General features: G+C 45.7%; 1 protein-coding gene across 2 annotated transcripts in view; it reads left to right on the top strand.

Moving 5' to 3' along the window:
- The window catches only part of INSR (insulin receptor), a 144068-nt gene extending 122504 nt beyond the window's left edge, over positions 1-21564 (top strand). The window contains exons 14-22 of one of the 2 annotated variants that reach the window (XM_037824514.1): positions 6089-6248; positions 7860-7962; positions 9481-9548; positions 11587-11831; positions 12779-12889; positions 12978-13137; positions 14624-14753; positions 15317-15451; positions 16404-21564. In XM_037824514.1, coding sequence (XP_037680442.1) covers positions 6089-6248; positions 7860-7962; positions 9481-9548; positions 11587-11831; positions 12779-12889; positions 12978-13137; positions 14624-14753; positions 15317-15451; positions 16404-16758 — 1467 coding nt within the window. In that variant the 3' untranslated portion in view covers positions 16759-21564. The remainder of the gene's footprint in view (positions 1-6088; positions 6249-7859; positions 7963-9480; positions 9549-11586; positions 11832-12778; positions 12890-12977; positions 13138-14623; positions 14754-15316; positions 15452-16403) is intronic. The other variant, XM_037824515.1, reaches the window with a different exon arrangement.
- The last annotated feature ends 616 nt before the right edge of the window (positions 21565-22180 follow it).

The following is a 22180-nucleotide window of genomic DNA, read 5'->3' as shown; positions in this document are numbered from 1 at the left end:
GAATAATATCCCATTGTGTATGTGTGTGTGTGTGTGTGTGTGTGTGTGTATACACTACTTTTTATTTATCCATTCATTGGTTGATGGACACTAGGGTTGCTTCCATCTTTTGGCAATTGTGAATAATGCCTCTATGAACATCAATGTGCAGTTCTTTTGGGTGTATACCTAGTAGTGGGATTTTTGTGTCATCTTGAAATTCTATACTTATCTTTCTGAGGAACCGCCAAACTGTCTTCCATAGTGTCGCACCATTTTATATTATCGCCAACAATGAATGAGTGTACCTATTTCTCTGCAACCTCGCTAACATTTGTTGTTTTGCATTTTTTTAATAGCAGCCATTCTTATGGGTGTGAAATGGTATCTCACTGTGGGTTTGATTTGGATTTCCCTGTTGGCTAATGATATTGAACATCTTTTTGTGTGCTTTCTGGCCATTTGTTTATCTTCTTTGGAGAGATGTCTGTTCAAGTCTTTTGCCCATTTTTTAGTTGACTGTTTGTCTGTTTTGTGATTTTGTAACCAGCTGGTGATAAGACAGATTTTCTTGAGCTTCAACCCCTCCTGTCAGGAAGGTCAGCCCAAGGTGAATGCAGTTTGCAGGGATTTCCCTGTCTTCTGGGCCTGTGCTTACCCTGGGCTTTTGCTTGCTTGTTGATTTGGAGTTCTCTTGTTTACAGGAGTTTGGTTGTCTCCTCTGTTTTCCAGGAGATAGATCTCCCTCTCCCTGGTGTTTGAAGTCTTCAGGCCTTTGCCTCACACTGTTGGTCCCTATAGTTTTGTACCCTCCTTTGTTGTCTTAAGTTACTTTTGCCTGGAGGGCAAATTCTGGGAGGAGGGTCACCTCTAGAGGACTTTCCCAAGTCAATCTTTCCCAACCAAAACAGGGCTAGAGACCCACGAAGGGGATGCAGACCAGCTCCAAAGTGCCCTGGGGAGGGTATCAGGAAGGGCGCCCAAAACTTCTCTTTTGTTCCCCAAAGCTGAGCCCTACAGCTAACTTTCCCCTGCACCCCTGAGGAAGTGCTGTGTCTTTAAATCTCCACTGCCTCTGCCCCCATCTGGAAAGGGTTGAAACAGTAGCTGCTCTCAGAGCTGGATACCCAGTGATCTGAATTCACTAATCAAAAGCTGTGATCAGTGATCAGGCATGCCCAACCCTGATCTCAGGGAAGAGAATTCTTATGTCCCTTTCTGTCACCAGTGATCTCTCCAGAGACTGGACCCCAAGGCAGCCTGCCATGAGAGTCGGAATGAGTGCTGGTAACCACTGTGCGGAGAGAGTAATTTACTGTTCTTTACTGTAGTTTATCAGCCTCTTTCTTCTGCTCTTCCCAGGATGCTGAACAGTATTCTGACCTCGGAGTTTCCAAATAGTTGTTTCAGACAGTTTCTGCCTGTTTAATAGTTGTTTTGGTGGAAGGACTGAGTTCTGGAGCTCCCACTCTGCCTTATTCTCCAGAAGTCACTCCTAATCCATATTTTTAAACAGCTTTCTTCTACATGATGTTTTCTCTGTTCACATAACCTTTAATAGCTACATAGGATTTTTGCATCATTTTCTCATTGATATCTCTATTTTGAGACATTTAGGTTGCCTCTGATTTCTACTCTAGATAAGCTAATTTCATTTGGACAGCAATTTTTTTTGTATTAATAGCTTTAGGTACTGTATCAGTCAGTTTTTGCTGTGTAACAAGCATCCCCAACATTTACTGGCTTAAAACAACAAACATGTATTATTTCTTTTGATTCTATGAGTTCATGAGTTCATTGGGCAGTTCTTTTGTCCTTGGCTGGTTTGGCTGGGGTTGGATGGCCTAAACTCAAATATGTGGCCTCAGCAGGGGTGGCTAGGGCCCCTCTCTGTGTGGTCTCTTATCCTCCAACAGGCCTGCCCAGACATGTTTGTATGGTGCCAGAAGGGATCCTGGCAGCAAGGAAAAGCAGACCTTAATGTATAAGCACTTTTAAAGCCTCTGCTTGCATCACATTTTGCTAATGTCCCATTAGCCAGAGCAAATTAGTCATTTAAAATTATGTTCAGGATGGCCTTTGTCTGGTATAATGTAGGGGCTAAGATTACAGGCTCTGGATTTTAGATTTTTTGTACCACTGTCACCCATCTTCTACCAGCAATTAAGAGACCACCATAAAACTAGCTTTTGAGAGAAGGGAAGCTTATTGGCTTGTATAACTGAACAATTGAAGGAGCTTCAGGCATGGCTGGATCCAGGATTCCCTTGGATTCAGTTTGATCTTCAGGCTCCACACAGTAAGCCCAGCAACCCCAGGTTGTCCTCTTGTGGCTTCAGTGGTTCCAAACTTCATATGTCTTGGTACCAATAGATGAGAGAGTGTCTGTGTCATGTCACTTACAGCAAGACTGGGGCACCCTCTGGCTGGACTGGCTTAGGTCAAGTGACCATCTGATGACAATTTGGGTCTAAGTGTTTTTTGTTTTTTTGTTTTTGAAAGCTTTATTGGACTATATTCATCTACCATAAAAGTCACCCTTTCAAAGTGTACAATTCATTGGTTTTTCGTATATTCACAGAGTTGTGCAACCATCACTACTATCTACATTTCAGAACATTTTCATCATCCCTGACAGGAACCCTGTTCACATTAGTGGTCACTGCCATTCTCCTCTGGCCCCAACCCATGACAGCCACTAATCTTTCTGTCACTATTCTGGACATTTCATATACACAGAAATGTAGCCTTTTGTGACTGGCTTCTTTTACTCAGTGTAGTATTTTCAAGGTTCATCCATGTTGTAGCATGGATCAGTGTTTCATTACTTTTTTATGACTGAATAATACTCTTTGCTTGTTAGATACTTGGGTTGTTTGGCTGTTGTAAAAGCTACAAACATTCACGTATAAGCATTTATGTGGACATGACAGATGTTTCATATATCTTGGTAATATATCTAGGAGTGGAGTTGCTGGGTTATATGTTAACTCGTTTGTTGTCCAGAGTGGCTGCACCATTTTATATTCCCATCAACAGTGTATGTGGGTTCTAATTTCTTCACATCCTCACACTTGTTATTATCTGTCTGCTTTATTATAGCCATCCTGGTGGATGTGAAGTGGTTTTGTATTTGCATTTGCATTTCGCTTATGGCTAAGGCAGTCCTGAGTTTTGTGCCCTTATATGAACCACTGGGAGAAGAGGCTTCTGGAACCTGGCTGGGGGTAATGGTAGGAGGCCAAAGCCTCCTTGGGGAGAAGCAGTTCCTAAGGAAGTTCAGGGCAGTGTTGGTAATGGAAAGGGGGATGGATTCTGGACAGTGTGCAATATGTGTGCCCATTGCAGACCCACCTTGATTTTTTTCCTATTGCTGTGACCACTTGTCCTTGTTTGTCCGAAACTTACCTGGTTTGAGCACTGAAAGTCTCACGAGCAGGGAATCCCTGGGTCCTGAGTAAACTGGAAGAGCTGGTTACTGTTGGCATTGGACTAAACCTAATCCTAACACTAACTTCAACTGTTTCTCCCAGCTGCCTTCTGCTGGCCCACCTGTCCCGCTCCTGGGGCCCACCAAAGCCTGTGTCCCTCGCAACTCAACCGTGATCTCAGACAGACCAGCCAAATTAACCCTTGAGGGGAAGAGAGAGATGTATGTGTGTGTGTGTGTGGGGTGACGAGGAGAGAGCGAGAGGTTACAATAACCTTTCTGAAAAACTTTACATAGAAAGACTGGACAACTCTTTTCCACATTTTCCCTAATTACCTAGCATTGCTTTTATAAAGAAAAAAAGTAACAGACTTTTTTTTTTTTACGCAATTTATATGGTACAGTAGGAGTTGTTTGGCTGTTATAAAAGCCAAACAAAAAATTGGTGCAACTCCAAATAAAAGTAATTAACCTTTTGTTTGTACAGTTTTACAATATCCTCCCCAGCATATGGTGGGAGGTAATTTTTTTTTCTGTTTTGCTAGCTTAATAGACAAAACCACTAGCTTAATAGACAAAACCACTCCTAGCTGTTGTAATTGCATCACTTTTGAGTATCACCCTTCTTAAAACTTGCATCCCCTCACCACTTCCCCTTTGCCTGGGGTCCTCCCTCCCCTTCCCTGGAAAGGTCATCAGTTTTTGTGTGTTTATGTCCTGTGCCTCATTATCTTTTGGCATTTTCATCTTTTTGTCGTATTTGCACAAATTTTATTGTAAGTGGCAACTTGGCCCCTGAAAAGTTTTGTTTTATTTTTTTTTAAATTTTTTATTTCGAAATACTTTCAAACTTACAGAATAATACAGCCCACACACAGAGAACTCCAACATCTCTCCCCTCTCCCCCCCAGGTACCCAGATCCACCAGTATTAACCTTTGAAAAGGTTTTGGTTCTCACGTTTAGTTTTTGTTTTGTGGCGTATATTAGGAGAACTTTGTCAGGATCTAGTTTGGTCATGATCTTCTTGGTCTGAAGAATGATTGAATGATTTTTCCCTTCGTCCTGGATAGCAGCTGCCTTTGGTTTCTGTATTTGCTTATTGCCCCTTTCTATTTGGTGACTCATTCTACTTGGAAGAACCTTTGGACTAGAGCTCCCCATTCCAACCCCATGGCCAGCTCGATTTGTTTTCTTGCTGTTGTCATCACATGATAAGCATGGGAGTTTTTAACGTATCCCCCACCCCCCTCCTCCCTCTCCCCCCAAATTTTCCAGCCCAGTTTGCTGGATACACTATTGGCTTGGAACTGTTTTGGAAAATTTTCAGAATTTTGGACTGTTGCTTGCAGGCTTCACAGTTTTGCTTTCCAGTAAACCTTGCATCTTCCCTAACCAGCCCTGGGTTTGTCTCTGATTTCACAGTTATCGTTGGTGTGTGTGTGTCCCACTGTAGTGGTTTTCCCTCCTCTTCCTGGGAAGATTTAGCTGGATCCCACCTCTTTCAATGATGATTTAAAAAATCAGAAGGGAGCACTGGGGGAATGAAGGAAGTTTTTAATTTGTCCTTACACCTTGAGCCCACTTAAGTGTTTGGTGCTGATGAGGCAAAGGCTGGGAGATGAAGAGAGAAGCCTGAAATGTGAATTAGATGTGGGTCTCTTCTTTCCCACTTGCCTCTAACTTTCTGGTGGCTGGTGAAAATATCCCCCAGTGGTTTCAAGGAGAAGCTTGGGGGCCAGACAGGTCTAGCGTCATGGGCTGGCTCTGCCACCTACCTGCTCTGAGATTGCAGGTACATCATTTAAACTCCCAAGCCAAGGATTGGCAAATTACAGCACATGGGTCAAATCTGGCCCAAGAATCACTTTTACATTGAGAACTGGTTGAAAAAAGAAATCAAAAGAATAGTGTTGCTTGATATGTAATTCAGATTTTAGTGCCAATAAAGTTTTATTGGCACACAGCCATGCCTGTTTGTTTATGGATGTTAAGGGTTCGTCTTGGGCTGCTTTGTGCTGCGTTGGCAGAATTGGACATTTTAAACAGCAATCCCCTAGCCTACAGAGCCAAAAATATGTGCTGTCTGGCCTTTTGCAGAAACAGTTAGCCAGCTTCTGTCTTAAGCCTCAGTTTCCACATTTTGAACTGAAGGATGTTGGTACCTAAGCCATGACATTGTAAGGATTAAATGAAAAAAAAAAAAAAAGCACCCAGTGTTCTTTTTTACTTTAATTGTTCTTTTTCACTTTAATTTTTATTCTTATTATTTTTGTGTGTGTTGTAATGGAAATATTCAAAAATTAATTTTGGTGATGAACGCACAACTATATAGTGGTACTGTGAACAATTGAATGTATGCTTTATATGGCTGCATGGTATGTGAATATATCTCAATAAAAATGAATAAAAAAAAAACAAAAAATTAAATGAAATGATTCTGGTCGAATGCTTGGCTTCTGGCATAAGAATTTTGTCTGTTATTAGTAACAATAACCTCTGGGTCTCTTTCCTTATCCATAAATGTGTGGTTCTCAAATTCTGTGATTCTCAAAGTCAGGCTCTTTCGGAATCAGCCCGGAACAGGCTCCTTTCTACGAAGTCCCTGCCTGGGCTGGATGCTCCCATGTGTAGGAAGCATAGCTGCCCACTGCTTCCCCTTTCCCCCCTTGTCTTCCAGGAGCTGCATGTCTGTGTCTCCCGCAAGCATTTTGCCCTGGAGCGGGGCTGCCGGCTACGTGGGCTGTCACCTGGGAACTACAGCGTCCGCGTGAGGGCCACCTCCCTGGCAGGCAACGGCTCCTGGACGGAAGTCACCTATTTCTACGTGACAGACTATTGTAAGTTTCCGTGGTGACCTCGAGTGTTCAGGTCTGTGCTTAGCACAGGGCATGGCAGAATGTTTCAGCGATCGGTCAGGGCTGCGTGGAAGCTGAGAGGGCCAGCTCTGGCCTTGAATCCTGGGTTCACCAGCCACTGCTGTGTGATAGGGACAAGGTACTCGCCTTCTCTGAGCCTGCATCTGCATCTGTTCCTGGGGATAGTACCGGGATCTGCCTCAGGAGGCTGGAGGAGGTTTCAGTGACATCATGAATGTCACAAGGCTGACAAGCGCAGCTCTGGATAAATGTGTTAGCTTCTGTTTACTGGCTTATCTGTCTTTGTGATTAGATGGGCTGTGCCCTCCCAGGAGGTTCCCTACTCAGCCTTGAGCATAGCCAAACATTCCAAGTGGGATTTGCTCCCAAGATGCAGGCAGAAAATCTGCTGCTGGGGCACTGTATGGGCAGTAAGGCAGGGGGATGTGGTGAGGGCTGAGCTGGTCAGGGAGGGCTTCCTGGAGGCGGTGACGTCTCAGCGAGACCTTGAGAATGAACAAATGGGGACAAGGAAGGAGATGTTCAGCCTGCCCATGGTAGGAACCCAGATGCTCTAATGAGAACAAACAAATGACTTGGTAGAGGAAAGATTCTGATCCGGGAGGAGCGGGAGCTTGGGTGGGACTTCTGCTGGCTAGCTGGATTTTCACATACCCGGGATTGTGGGAGTGTAGAAAGTGAGAATGATCCTTGCTGGGATGGCTCTGCCCAGGATCAGGATCTGGGGTTCAGCGTAGCACCTGCCTCCTTGGCTTACGTGACAAACGAGGTTATCCTGGAGAGCACTTTGAAGGGTGCCTGGAGCTGTCCACCTGGCCAGTGAGGTGTCATTATTAAAGCCTCTCCGGCTGCCTCAGAACCCGATTCCTGCAGAACCCAATTCCTTCCTTGGCTGTGAAGCTCTGGGCACATGGGTGTGTTTATAACTACAGATGACTCAGCCTTGGATGTAAAATTTTCAAATTCAGACACTGCATAACCTTTCTTCAGCTGACTTAAAAGGGGGTTCTCTGGGGAAAGGCACTTTCCTTTGTTCTGCCCTGTGCTCCCCCTGGCAACCAGCACACCCACAAACCTATTTAAAAGTCAATGGGCCGGTCATCCAGGGAGGAGGGGCAGGACCCCTTGGCACCCTCGGGGCCCTTCCTGGTTCACCTGGCGGTAGAGGCGATGGTGGAATCGGGAGCTGCTGCATGATCTGCAGGGCGCAGTGCTAAATGAAAGCGCAAGGCCCCCTGTTACTAAGTTGCTAAGAATTTCATTGTGACCACAGTGGAGCATTAAACCAAGTGGGCAGCAGGCCCTGGGTGGAGAAGCTAGAAGAAGGCTGGCAAGGGGCAGCTGTCTGCAAGGGGTGTGTTTTTCCAGATTCAGGCCCCTGGATAGGCCCCACTGAGCCAAAGGATGTTTTGGGTCCACCAGAAAATGAGTCTGGGAGACCAGCAGAGAAATAGGAAATAAGAGAGGACTGGCAAGTGTGGCCTGTCATTCCAGGCATAGAGAGACTTTGCTGCTGAAGTTACGTCCAGTGGATGCATTTTGAAGTGAAGTATTTCTCTTATTCTATTTCAGTGGATGTCCCATCTAATATCGCAAAAATTATCATTGGCCCCCTCATCTTTGTCTTTCTCTTCAGCATCGTGATTGGGAGTATCTATCTCTTCCTGAGAAAGAGGTGAGTGTAGTGGTCTGCTCGTGAGTGTTTGACAACTGGCTCTTGGGGAAAACGTATTCCAAGATACAGATATATCTCAGTTATTATATATTTTACTGGTACTGAGGCTGTGTAGCATATAATTTACAGATAATAATGCACTAATATGCCATACTCTTTGTTGTAAATTCCATCTAACTAGTTGATTCTTGCCAAATGGTTTTTGCCAAACTCTTGAATCCATGGCCAACCTATGGTTGCAATTGATGGGCAAGTACAGATCCAATGAATGCCGATTGATATTTTGTTTACATAAGGAGTGGGACAAAAATGAAATAAGACTCATATTGGAACTTGTTTGCCAATGATGTGATTGGCTTCTTTGCCCAATCAGATGTTAACTTTCAAGTACCAGAAGAACATTCCCTCAGTTTTTTGTGCTATACCCAGTGTCATGGCTACAGACAGGACCCGTTTTAAAATTTAATCTGTGTTGACTTTTTTTTCCATTTCTCAAGTCTGGACAAAGTCCTGATTTGTTATGTTGGCCTATGTCTCTGGTGTAAATACTCTCACTTTGTCTGTTTCACTTTGTGAAGTAGGCACCATTGCATCGTATTTTCTCCATACAGATACAATTATGTAAATAAATGAGGTAACATAAAAAACCTCCAGAGCATAAATAATAGTATAATGTAGCAAGATACAGTGTACAGAGTACAATGTAGTAAGACAGTAAGGAAATTTTGAGTTTTGAGTATTTATTACCTTTGTTTTTTTAAAAAAGCAGCTTTATTGAGAGACAAATTCACACACTCTACAATCCGTCTAAAATGTACCATCACTGTCTTCTAGTATCACAGTTGTGCCTTCATCACTGCAATCAATTCTAGAGCATTTTTACCCTGAACAGAGTTCACGTGTTATACAGCCCCATGCTTCCTCCTCTGGCTTTCCTTCTAGTGACATACATGACCCTAAACTTTCCATTTCAACCACAGTCACACCCCCATATCATCCCTGTTAGGTACACTCACTGCAATGTGCTCCCATCACCTCCATCCATTTCTAAATGTTTACAGTCAATCTTATTACATATTCTGCACAAATTAAGCATCAGCTCCCTATCACTTCAATCCATATCCAAACATTTATAATCAATTATTACCTTTCTTTTAACATAATTTACTTAATCGTAAGCATTTGTAATTTGATTTTTAATGATGACCGTATCTAACAACCAGCTCATAAATATCCAGAACATTTAACAATCATTTCTCACGAACCAGGACGAGCTGGCTGCAGAATACCCCTGGGTGAGTGGCTTTTAGATATTGCACAGACAACCATAAATTACAATAAAAGCCACTCAGGGGCGAGTGGTGCCTTGTTGATGCCCTTAAGTAGCAGGTCTCAAAACATAAGGGTCACCCTGCTGCCCCCAGCCCCAGGCTGTATTCAAGCTTACCTGGTTGCTGCCGATAAGGGCCCCTATTTGTGAGAATCTCAAGCAGGAGGGCTTTCCTTTTGCTCACCCAGGCAGCCAGATGGGCCTCTGGGACCGCTGTATGCTTCTTCTAACCCCGAGTACCTCAGTGCCAGCGATGGTGAGTACCGTCCCCTTCCCTGGGGGCAGGCGGGCACCTGCAGTGCAGTCTCCTTGGCCGTTGCCATCGAGAGAGGGAGAGGCATGGGTCAACTCCCAGGAAGGCTGAGAAACCAACCCCGCTTATTCATTTGAGCCTTGCTGACCTGCCCCTTGCTGCAGAAACCCCATTGCCTTGAGCTTTTGGACACTGGCTGCCTGCTACCTTTTAGACGGCCTGAGGTACCTGGTCTGGGACCTGAGGACCGGGCTTTGGGAGTGTGGAGCCTGGGGCTGTGCCAGAGTGTGCCCAAAAGAGGACATTGAGGGTCAGCAATATTGGAACTTGTTCCCGTCCAGGCTGGGAAGTGGAAAACGGGAGCCAAAACGGAAGGCTGGGGATAAGGGCTTAGAAAGAAGGAGAGGGATGGGTGGGGATGACTATTGGTGGCTGCTGAACATGGATGTGATGCTGATGATGGTGGCAGGCATGGGGGAGCATAGGATGGACACTGGTATCCCCCTTGACTGTACCCAAGGGCAGTGAGTGACCCTTATAGGTGAGGCTTGGCTGTTCCTTCAAGAGTGAAAGCAGCCATTGTATTGCAAGTTTTTGAAGTGTTTCATGCAGCAAAAATTGAAATGTGACTTCCTGGGCATGTGCACTATTGCTCAGCCAGGTGCCCCCCTGGGATGTGTTGAGGGAAGAGGGGGGAGATACAGAGGAAACAAACAGGAAGAAAAACACATTGATCCGGGAGCCTCCTCCGCACTGGGTCCAAGCCCCACATCCCTCCCCCATCATTTGGGAGTTTGGGAATGGCTTGGTTACCCAGTGCTAGAGATGGGGAAGCTGAGCCTCAGGGCTGTCCTTGGGTCCCACAGTAAAAACCAAGACTGGGATAGGAGCCTGGGCCGTTTTTCCACCCTACTTTTGGTAACATGGCAGGGGCTGAGAGCACACCATCAACTCTGGGTGGGGGTGGGGGGAGTGCCCACAAAAGCTGGGAAATGGAGTGCAAGGTCTTTAAGGCAGAGAAAGCCTGAGCTAACTGGTACACACAGGGAAGGGTCCTGGCTTAGGGCCCTGGAGGGGCAGTGTATCCCCACTGAGCATCTGTGAGTTTGTTTGAGTGCAGAGCTCTCATGTGATCTAGTGTCTTTGCATGAGCTGTTGGTGATGAGGTGGAGGAAGCCAGGAAATATTTTGGTTTTTACTATGAAGCCTTAGTGCATTTGCTTCTGAATCATTTGCTGTGCAACAAACCACCCCACACTTAAGTGGCTTAAAACCTTGATTAGCTTGCAATTTGGTGGATCGGCCATGTGGGCTGTGCTGTCAGGTATTTCTTCTTCTGGTCTCACCCGGATTTGCCCGAGTGACTGCAGACAGGCAGTGGGTCAGCTGGAGCTGGGAAGGCCTCACTCACGGATCTGGGATTGGCAGGCAGGGTGCTCCCAGGGTCCTCTGCTGGGGTGGCTGAGCCTCAGTCTCCCACTTGGTCTCTCAGTCACCAGCAGGCTGGCCCCAGGCTTCTTTCCTGGGTGCTAGGTGGGTTCCCAGCAGCAAGAGCGCTCACAAAGCCTGCTTGCTGGTGTCCTGTTGATCAAAGCAAGATACACGGCCAAGCCCAGGTGCAAGGGGCAGGGGAATAGACTCCACCTCTTGATGGGGGAGGTTGCCAATATTTTGGCCGTTTTTTTTTTCAAACTATTGTAACCTGTACCCAACCCCTGGTACTTGGCAGCAAAGCAGCCTCTTATGGGAATCAGCATCATTCGGTAGTGGGGTTCCGAAATCAGGCAGGGGACATGGGGTTGCAGCCCCAGCTTGGGACAGATTGGCCAGAACCCTAGGTCCATTCTGGCCCTTTCCCACTCCTTGGCCTTCCTGTCCTCAAGGCCAGGGACCCAAGCCTGTCTTGTTCACAGCCATCTGCCCTGGAATGTGGAAGTCACTTAATTAACATTTGCTGGGGCTCAGGCAAGGGTGGTGGGCAGTGGTCGGGGTCCCTGTGAGCAGATCTGCTCGGTGCATGTCCCCAATAAGTGAAGAGTAGTGTTTCCATGTTCTGTGTACGTGCCGGATGAGTGGGAGGTGCCCCGGGAGAAGATCGCCCTCCTGCGAGAGCTGGGGCAGGGGTCCTTCGGCATGGTGTACGAGGGCAACGCCAGGGACATCGTCAAAGGTGAGGCCGAGACCCGCGTGGCGGTGAAGACGGTTAACGAGTCAGCCAGCCTCCGGGAGCGGATTGAGTTCCTGAATGAAGCCTCGGTCATGAAGGGCTTCACCTGCCATCACGTGGTGAGTCCAGCATGTATCTGAGATCAGGCATGGGTTTCTGTGCATGTGGAGTCTCTCCCTTGTAGAGCAATAGGGGATGCTGGGTGCAGACCTCTCACCCATTCCCTGCCCCCATTAAGCATCATAAAGGCAGAATCCGACCCCAGCCTCTCCCACCTCACCAGGAACCAGATTCCATTGCTGATCCAGTGCTTTCTGGAACCTTTCATCTCTCCGCCTTCCTGGTTCCTTTGTACCTTTGCATCCCACAAACGCACAGAGGTCCCCACCCCCTCCCACCTGCTCCCACTTGAAGCCAGCACAGAGTCTCTCTGCCTTTCTGCTCCTTTAATGGTGTATTACTTTCTTTCCTGACTGTTGTGTCTTTTCATATTTGCCATGCATACTTACAGAACCCCTGCTCTCTGCCAACCCTTGTTGTTATCCCTGCAATGCAGCAGTTTCCTGTCCTCATGGAGCTCCCAATACAGCGAGCAGAGACAGACTCTAAACACAATAAGTTAATTATGTGATGCATTAGGGGATGATGCTATGGGAAAGTGAAAAAGGGGAGCAGGGCCAGGAGATTGGGAGTGCTAGAGGTTGTGTTTTGAGCAAAGACGTGAGGGATTGGGTTATGATGGGAAGAGTGCTGGGCAGAGGAAACAGCAAATGCAAAGGCCAGAGGAGGGACATTGCCTTGTGTACTCAGGGAGCATCATCAGGCCAGATTTGCTTTGGCATGGTGCAGCGTGTGGGTGGGTCTGTGCTCACACCAGACTGTGAGCCCTGAATTCTCTCCCCTGAGCAATGCATTGACTCTGATGGTTGAGGGGGACAGCCCAGGGCTGACCAAGCTCCATTAGGAGCAGGGTGCTCTGTGTGATATGGATACCAAACAGGGTGATGGAGATCAGCTGAAATCTTCCCATGGCCCCTCATCCCAGAACCCTGTGCTTGCCTTGCAGGTCCGCCTCCTGGGGGTGGTGTCCAAAGGCCAGCCGACCCTGGTGGTGATGGAATTGATGGCCCACGGAGACCTGAAGAGCTACCTCCGTGCGCTGCGGCCCGAGGCTGAGGTGAGCTGCCTCTGGGTACCTGGCAGAACACCAGCTCCCAGACGAGGGCATGAGTGTTGCTCAGCATGACCCCATGTTTCAACTTTAGAACAACCCCGGTCGCCCTCCCCCTACTCTGCAAGAGATGATTCAGATGGCGGCGGAGATCGCAGACGGGATGGCATACCTGAATGCCAAGAAGTTTGTGCACCGGGACCTTGCAGCTCGAAATTGCATGGTCGCCCATGATTTCACGGTCAAAATTGGAGGTTTGTCTGGATTTCTGCTTGGAAGTGTGTGACTGGTCTGAGTTTGAATTCAGAAGGAGTTTTCTATGATGGGTCGTTCAGTCTTTTCCAATAATGAGAAGGGGCAGGAGTACGGATGGAGGGGGAGGTGCAGTCCTGAGACTGTAGTTGAATTCATTCATTAACTCATTCACTTGAAAGGTACTGAGTGCCTTCTGCATGCAAGGCTCTGGGGTAGGTGCCAACAATGCAATGATGAAGTCACCATGGTTCTGCCCTCGTGTAGCCTGCGCTGTTCTGGTACAGAAGCCATGTGTGGCTGCTTGCATATTAAAAATGAAGTAAAATGAAATAAAACTAAACGTTCAGTTCCTCAGTCACTCGAATAACATTTCAAATGTGCAATAATGATACATGGCTAGTGGCCCCCATCTGGTCAGTGCAAATTTAAGCCATGTCCATCATCACAGAAAGTTCTACTGGACAGTGCTATCTTACATGAACAATAAAATAGTTAGTGATTATATAAACAAGATAGTTAAGACTAGGAAAAGAGCTCTGAAGTCCATAATGAGTTCTGTGATAGAAAACCAGGGTAGTGGCCGGCTCAGAAATTGCCTCTGTAAGGAGGTAAGATTTTAGCCTAGACTTACAGGATGAGAAGAAGGTGGCCTGAATGATTGCATTCCAGCTGGAGGGTACAACATGCAAAGGCGTGGTGATGTAGTTTGTGTAAAATGAATGTAGAAGCAACCAGAGTAGCACAAGATGGGAAGTCAAGGACACAGGGCAAGAACTGGCTGCAGAAGGGCTTTGCAAGTTGTGGTTGGTCATTTAGACGTTATTCTACATTGGGAAGTGGGAAGTGATGTCATCCTATTTATGATCCAAAAAGTTATTATCCTACATAAGTAGGAAGCAGGAAGTGAAATGATCCTAGCTTCCCTTGGACTGTCAAAGGGTCACACTGTCAAACGTCCAGGGCAAGGGTGGGTCCTGCAGGTAAGAAATGATGGTGGACATGGGTGGGGTTGGGGTGATAGAGAAGAACAGACAAATTAGGAGGAGATGTGGAGATAGTGTGGGCAGGACTTGCCTTGGATGCGGGTGTGATGGAAGGAGAATGGTCAACACAAGGCCAAACCTGGGTTTCTGACTGTGAAATTGGGCAGTTGTCGGGTGAAGTCAAAAGTTTGGTTTGGATGCCCGTGAGATCATGAGTGGGAAGGAAGCGTTGCTGAGAATGGGATTCCCAAGCTGCAGGCCAGAATGTCCCTTCTTGGTCCCTTGGTGGTCTCCTTTTCCCTTCCCTTAAACAGTGCCCTTTCTCCCAAATCTCCGTGAAAAGCCTCAGAATCTGTTCTCACTGTGATTTGTCCTCCACACATGTGGGCCCACACTTGGGGCAGGGAAACCATCTCAGGCTCTGTGAGGGGAGGGCAGTCGAGGAAGTGGTCATCTGGTCAACAGGCCAAACCTTCAGAGCCTGTGAACTGTTTGTTGTCAGACTTTGGAATGACCAGAGACATCTATGAAACGGATTACTACCGGAAAGGTGGTAAGGGCCTGCTCCCCGTGCGGTGGATGGCTCCGGAATCACTAAAGGATGGAGTCTTCACCACTTCTTCCGATATGTGGTAAGTAGGTGCAAGGATTGGCAGATGAACACACTGGGTTTGTATTCCAGGGACCCCACCAGTGGGACTGGCAGAAGGAGTGGTCAAAGTCTGCCTTACTCCCATCCCCTTACTCTCCATTTCTCCATCAAGAAAGTGAGGGTGGTGACCTGTCTTCGGACCCTTGCACAGCTAGCCTTACTTCCAAGTTCGGGCTAATCTCACAGGTGTTTATGAAATGAGTATGGATTGTTTTATTAATTAATCAGCCAAGGTGTGTGTTTGTGTATGTATAAGCATGAGTTTATGTGTGTGTGCATTTGGATGAATGTGTTTGTGTGTATGTGGGTATGTATACACGTGTATGTGTATGAGTGGGTCTGAGTGTATATGTATGTGTGTGAGGGAATGTGTGAAGAGGTATGTTTGTGCATGTGTATGAGTGGGTTTGACTGTGTATTTGTGTACGCACATATGCAAGTATTACGTGTGTGTGTTGGTATGTATGTGCATGAGTGTGTGTGTGTGTATGTTTGGGTGTGTTTAGTGGCTTTTGTGGTACTACTCTCAGCTGTCATTTGCAGGTCCTTTGGTGTGGTCCTTTGGGAAATCACCAGCTTGGCAGAACAGCCTTACCAAGGCCTGTCTAACGAACAGGTATTGAAATTTGTCATGGATGGAGGGTATCTGGATCAACCCGACAACTGTCCAGAAAGAGTGTAAGCATCAAAAGAGCATGCGGTGTGTGGGTTTTCATCAAAAAGGCATTGCCCTTTACGTGTGTGCTTCATTTGCATATCACATCTTTGCATGCATGCTTTGCATACAATGCTTGTTTGCATGTCGTGTCTTTACATGTATGCTTGCATTTGCATATCATATCTTTGGAAGGTTGTACAAGAAATCCGCAATAGTAGTTACCTAGGGAGAAGGAAACTAGAGTGAAAAGAGAGGCTTATGTTTAACTATGTACTCTTTAAACATTTAAAATTTTGTCAGGCATATGTATTACGTATTTCAAAAAAAAATTCGGTTTTAAATCTTTGTTCAGGGATGAATGAGTAACACACATACACATATTAAACACTTGGAAATTTATCTAGCCTCACTAATATTCCAATAAATATATATAAAATACAGGAATGGACTATCCTCCTAAATTAGGAAAAAAAAGAAAAAGAAGGAAAGAGTTTTAGTTTAACATCCAGTGCTATAGTACTAGCAAAGGCGCACAGTTAGATAACCATTCTCATCACCCTGTTTTAATAGCTACACAGAGCAATGGCATTTAAGTTGCAGGACCCAAGCATCCTGAGCCTGAAGGGTCTTTTAACTGTTGGCATTTGCAAGCAGCTCAAAATAGGAATAAACCTCATGAAATGCATCCAGTGGGGAGAATCATTGGGGTTATATAAATTGTTGAACCATGTTCAGGAGAAGCCCTTCTTGGCCTCATTTTGGGATAGGGTAGTCCCCTTTGGCTTTCTTTTCCAAACCATCTTTCAGCACCAATAGAATTTCGCTATTTCTGCCCTGACTGTTGCCAAACCCATGCTGCCATCTGATGTGCACACTTGTTTGTGGTGGTCAGCCATGGGGGACGGGGCAGGGGCTGCTTGGTTGGGCCCCCAGACCCATGGCCTCCCACCGATGTGTCCCCCTCTTCCCCAGCACCGACCTGATGCACATGTGCTGGCAGTTCAACCCCAAGATGCGGCCAACCTTCCTGGAGATCGTCGACCTGCTCAAGGACGACCTGCACCCAAGCTTTCCGGAAGTTTCCTTCTTCCACAGCGAGGAGAACAAAGCTCCTGAGAGTGAGGATCTGGAGATGGAGTTTGAAGACATGGAGAGCATTCCCCTGGATCGCTCCTCACACTCCCAGAGGGATGAGGTGGGGGGCCTGGACAGCAGGTCCTCGCTGGGCCTAAAGCGGAACTACGAGGAGCACATACCCTACACCCACATGAACGGGGGCAAGAAAAACGGGCGGATTCTGCCCCTGCCACGGTCGAATCCTTCCTAACAGTGCCTGTTGGGGAGGGGCTCCTGTCTCTGCTTTCCTCTGGTGTGAAGGCCTCCAGAAAACTCAGGATACTCCCAACTCTGCCGCAGTGTCAAACAGAGCTCAGAGATAATTACATACATTTCTGTGCATCTTATGACTTAAAACACATTTGTTTGATTGCCAATTTGACTAGCTGTCAGTGGATTTAACTGTGAACATAGAAGGGAAGGAGTTTCCACAGCTGCTGTACTTTTGGCAACTGTGGTTCCAAGCCAGGATGGATGTTATTATTTTTTTTTTTCTAGTAGATTGAAAGAAAGGAAGCACCTGTTTTTACCAAGATTTTTGTTTTTGTTTTTTTGTTTGCTTATTTGTTTTTGCTGGTGTCTGAGCTACAGTATAAAACATAAAACTCATTTGTGGAACAAAAGTTTGAAAGAAAAAAACCTGTTCCAGTGGAATTCCAAGCTTTAGAGAGTGCGCTTCAGGGAGGTTTTTCTCATCCAGGCTGAAGGATTTTTTTTCTACAGAATCAGTTTTCTCAAATTGACCAATAGCTGCTGCTTTCATACTTTTTCATAAGGGTCTGCTGTCCCAGTGTGTGCTTGTGTGCGTGTGTATGTGTGTGTCCAGTTTACACATAGCTGATGTGTGTGTGCCAGGTATCCAAGCTGGTTTGGCGCTTTCGGGTTGGCTCGTGGAAGTTCTGTTCTTTTTGAGTGTGTGAGCCCATTTCCCCACTTTCCTTCTTATTTACTGGGAGAATGTACCCTTGACAGATTCTTCTTGTGTCTGATGTCAAACCTCAGGAGACTCCTCTCCCATGATGTTGCTGAAAAATGTTTTCCGGGAGCCAAGGGAGTAGATTTGGTTTGGAGTGATGGATCTTTTCAAGATCAAACAAAGCCAAGACAAAAAACAAAAAAACAACTATGATGACAGAGTTTTGAGAATATATTTGTGACATTTAATGTTTTAAAATCTTTGGCATTCATTTCATAAGTTATTGAATGTTTTCCGGGGGTTGCGGGTTGGTCTGCCTGTGTGGACAGGGGGAGCAAGACATGAGTGGTGTCTTTGTTTGGTCTTAAAGGCATCCATTTTCCGGGAGTAAAGCCACATTAGCTGCTAGCCCTTTTGGATGTTGTGAAGCCCCAATGTGGGTGTAGGTAGACTGAGTTTTACGAATGGTTTGGTTGGGACAGTGCATCCTGCTGGAAGGTTCCTGTCCAGTTAAACTGTTGGTGACCTTGAGCCAAACCCTGCCATCCCCACCTCCTGTGGCTCTGTGGTCTTTTGATTCCCTGTGTATATCTTACACACTTCCTTCCCTGGGTGTACATTTTCGACAGTTATTGTGCAAACACAAGAAAATCAAATCCCAGAGAGCAGTGACACGGATGAACTTTGAGAACACTAAGCAATATAAAGCAAGATGCACCAAGAATGCCTGTCAGTCCCCTCAACTAATTGGGCCATCTGATTGCCCATCTGGAAGGACTGACCTTCCAGAAGCTGCTTTGCACCCAGGAACCTCAGCTTGTCAGGTGTGGGACCCGAGCAGAACTCTCAGGTTTCCATGACATTGCAACCCCCAAGAGAGTGGAGTCTGCAGAAGAAACCAGGAAAGGACCCTCACACCACTCAGAAATTATGAATGGATAAATGGGCATGAATCTATGGTTTCTTGTCTTTGGGAAAAGAACCGCAGCTGCTCAAATACAGAACACAGTGAACTTGTTACTTGGGTTCATCACAATCACCCATGGATTGCCTCTGAGTGCATTTTCTCAGCAAATTTTCAATTGCTTTCTTCTCTTCTTCTGCTTAAGAGTTGTGGGATTAAGAACAGGATAGAGATGTAATGTTGATCTCCAAGCCTTCTCAATTCTTAATGAAGAACACAGGTAGACACAAATCCCAACTGTCTGTTGCTATCTTATTTATATGATTTTAGGAATTAAAGTGTGTAAAATATTTCTGGTGAGCATCAGTGATTGGATACAAGAAGCAAGAGTAAAAAATTATTTTTGCCAAATTTATTTTGTAAATACTAGAGGGTCTGTACGTAAATTATAAAACACGTAGATCTAGGTATTTTGTTCTTTTCATAGTAAATTTGTAGTGGCCATATACTTCATTAGCAGCAATTTTCACCTTTTTCTAATTCAGAAAGGTTTTCTTATATTAGGAAAAAATTATTTATTTTAATATATAGAATCACTGTAAAATTCACTTTCGTAAAAAATGGAGTGCATGTAAATTTTTATCAAAGGAAAATAAACAGGTGGAGTGGGTAATGATTTTTTTTTTTTTTTTTTTTCAGCACAGTCTACCTCAGTGTACTATTAGGGTGTGGTTCAATAATGAACATCTTAAGACTTCAGAATTCTGCCTGGATCCTGTCTGAATCAGAGAAAGTTTATGTGGGCTGATTCTGAACATCTGGGACCAGTAAGAATTTTGAGGGAGGGAGTCAGGATGGAGAAGGCATGGCCTTTTTTGTGAGCACAGATTGTTTTTCTCCTGGCTGGCAATATTCTACTCTGATTTCAATCTTCCCGTATTTTATCTTATTTGATTTTTGATCCTCCATCTATTGACACTGTGCTCCCCACCATGAGACAAGTTTTGGGCCGTTCATGATTTATCTGATGTGTGGGGACCCCGGCCTGGTCTACCCTCATTGGGAGGGTGAGAGACTTGGTGAGAAGTGGGTGCCCCATCTTCTGCTGGGGCAAGACAGGCCTTGTGTAGAGCAGGCTTTTTTGCTTCCCCACTGTCTCCCTCTAATGAGCAGCAAGGTGCCCTGTGGTTCTTCAGTGGATTATTTCTACTCCTTTCAAGCTGAGGATGCTCTTTGAGGGGCAAAATGAATTGTACTCATGGGCGCCTCATACAAAACACTCAATGCAACATCCCTTTTAGTCTTTGAGTGGAAAGGAGACATTTTGAGAAATCCCAGTCCAAAACACAATAGCATGCTTAACACATCTTTTAAGCAACAAAACCTTGGATCCCCCTCTTTTGGGTGTGGCTGACCTCAAACTGATACTATTTGACCCTTTTGGCTTTGAGGACCACATGCAAGTTGGGGCAGGGCTGGCAGGGCATGATTGACCTCATTAAACCTTGCTGCTTTTGTTATAATTTTAGGCAGGCCCACCAGACTTGTCCTTCTCTACCTGCCCAGGGGAGGAGTAGAGCAGGGAGAGGGGTCCTGCCCTGTGTATTGGGATTGTGCCAACTTTATTGTGCTGTCTCTACAAGCACAGTGAAAAGAGCCAGCAGCTACTGGGTCACAAGCCTCCTTTTGCATTAGAAAATGTTGGCTTGGTAACAATTCAACTTTCATCCTATAAGGTCCTGGTTGTTCTGTGGGTTTTTAGCAATGGGTTAAGAAAAGCAACAAAGCCTTACTCAGGCTGAAGCTTTTTGTTGTTCATTTTTTGAAAGATGATTCACTGTCATTAAACCCTTTTTCATTCATTTGGTGAAATCCACATAATGATTTCTTCTTCCAGGAGGAAAATCATAAACACATCACTTTCTCCTTGGATCAATGATGTCAAACACACATCCAAAAATGTTCGCATTCTGAGTGTTGTCCTGGGCATGTCTTTTTATGGTAGTAGGAAGGGGGAGTGGTGCTGGTTCTCTGGAAATAGGCTTAGCACAACCGAGAGGAAATCTGAGAATTGAAGTAAGAGTCTTTGCTTAGAATCCTGTTAGCACTGGGGTTCGTGCCACCAACCTGATGGACAGGTCTTCCACTGTCTCCCACCAGGGTGGACAATCTGCGATGAAACTACATGTTGAGTTGGGAGGTATTTGCTTGTAGCATTGTAACACTGGTCTCTGGGCAGGAACCCTGTCAGGGGTTACTCATGATGGCCATTTGGGTAACTGATTTGATGTGCTATAGTCCCAGTTGACAATCATTTTTCTATTTCACGATGGGAAAGGGGGCAGAAGCTTGGGGTTAATTGTCTTTTAGATGCCACCTTGTGTGTCCTTGGACACCTCAAATTCTTTATTGTTTATGTTAGGGGCAGGAAAAGGGGGATGCTGATTTCATAAAATTGCATGTAGAGTGGTACCACTTCAGAAAACCTTCCAGAATGTTCTTCACAATATTGATTTAAACCAGGGGTAAGGATTGGAATGGAAAGAACAAATCAAAATTGAACCGAAAACATGTGATGAACTTTCAGGGGCTGTGACTAAAAGCGAATGTTTCCTTAGGGGTTCCCCAGAAAAGAGGGAAATGAGTTTGAGCTCAGTGTCACCTTCTGATACCAGCTAAGGCCTGAAACCAGGCTCTAGCCACATTTTTGAGGAGGTGTGAGCCATTACAATCCTTGTTAAAAAGCAGATCATGGAGCTGGGGCTCCTGGTCCTGTATCAGAAGGAAGGAATAGCCCAGAAATGAGTGTGTCCTCATACACATTCATTCAGGTGAGGCTCAGTTTAGTCTTTACACAGACTTTGTGTCAAAGTTGCTGCTCCTTGCTTTTTCATGTGCCTGGGTGGCCTCGGTTCTGTGTCTGCAGACACCTCCTGACAATATTACTTGGGTCTTGCTTTCCTCCCTCTGCAGTCAGCAGAGCAGGGAAAATATGCTGTGGCTTACTATGAAAACAACTCAGAAACACAGAACCCACAGAAAGCTCAATGATTATTTTTTCAACGTTTTCCTACAAGAGCCAAGTAGTGACCTGTACAGAAAATACTTTTTTGGAGTATTGAAATTGTTCCACATGTAAAATATTGGATAATTACCTGTTTATATTAAAATTCTGAATAAATTATCTGAGAATTCTCTTGGTTTCGTGTGGTGTCCATGCTAGGACCTGTGGCCTACGTGGGTTGTGGCTGTGGCTGTGGGGAGTGCTGTGCTCGGGGAAATCTCCTGAGAAGGTGTGGGCTCCTATTCTGAGGGAGGACGAAACCCTGCATTTTTCAGCACACAAAGCCAGAGGTTAAATATGGGACTTGGCAAGGTTGACAATCAGCTGGTACATATTGTACAGCTAAATCCGTGGCTTCAATCCGACTATTTCCACTCCAGTTGGTAAATAACAACTCCCCCAAGTACCCTGGACCCCTAGACCTCCTCATGATCAAACCATTAAGGGGTCCACTCCAGGGGATTCCAGGACCTTGCTCCATTCCAACATGCTAGAGACTTACATGATGTTAAATACTTTGAACGTGATCCTGGGAGTGAGAACCTGTCCTCAGGGTGGGTGGGCAGGCAGGTGGCCAGAGAGGGACCTTGGATTGAAAGGATTTTGAGCAGCTTTCCTTAGGCTGACTGCAGAATGCAGTGGGTAAGGAGACAGACTCCCTGCCTTCAGCTCCTTTTCAACTTTATGTATTACTTTTTGCTGGCTTAACAGAGTTAACATTTATTTCCTGTGGTTCTGTGTGTTGGTTG

The sequence above is a fragment of the Choloepus didactylus genome, assembly GCF_015220235.1.
Source record: "Choloepus didactylus isolate mChoDid1 chromosome 25 unlocalized genomic scaffold, mChoDid1.pri SUPER_25_unloc2, whole genome shotgun sequence".
NCBI classification, from domain to species: domain Eukaryota; kingdom Metazoa; phylum Chordata; class Mammalia; order Pilosa; family Megalonychidae; genus Choloepus; species Choloepus didactylus.
Note: the sequence above shows the minus strand (reverse complement) of the source record. Positions and strands in the feature narration are given on the sequence as shown.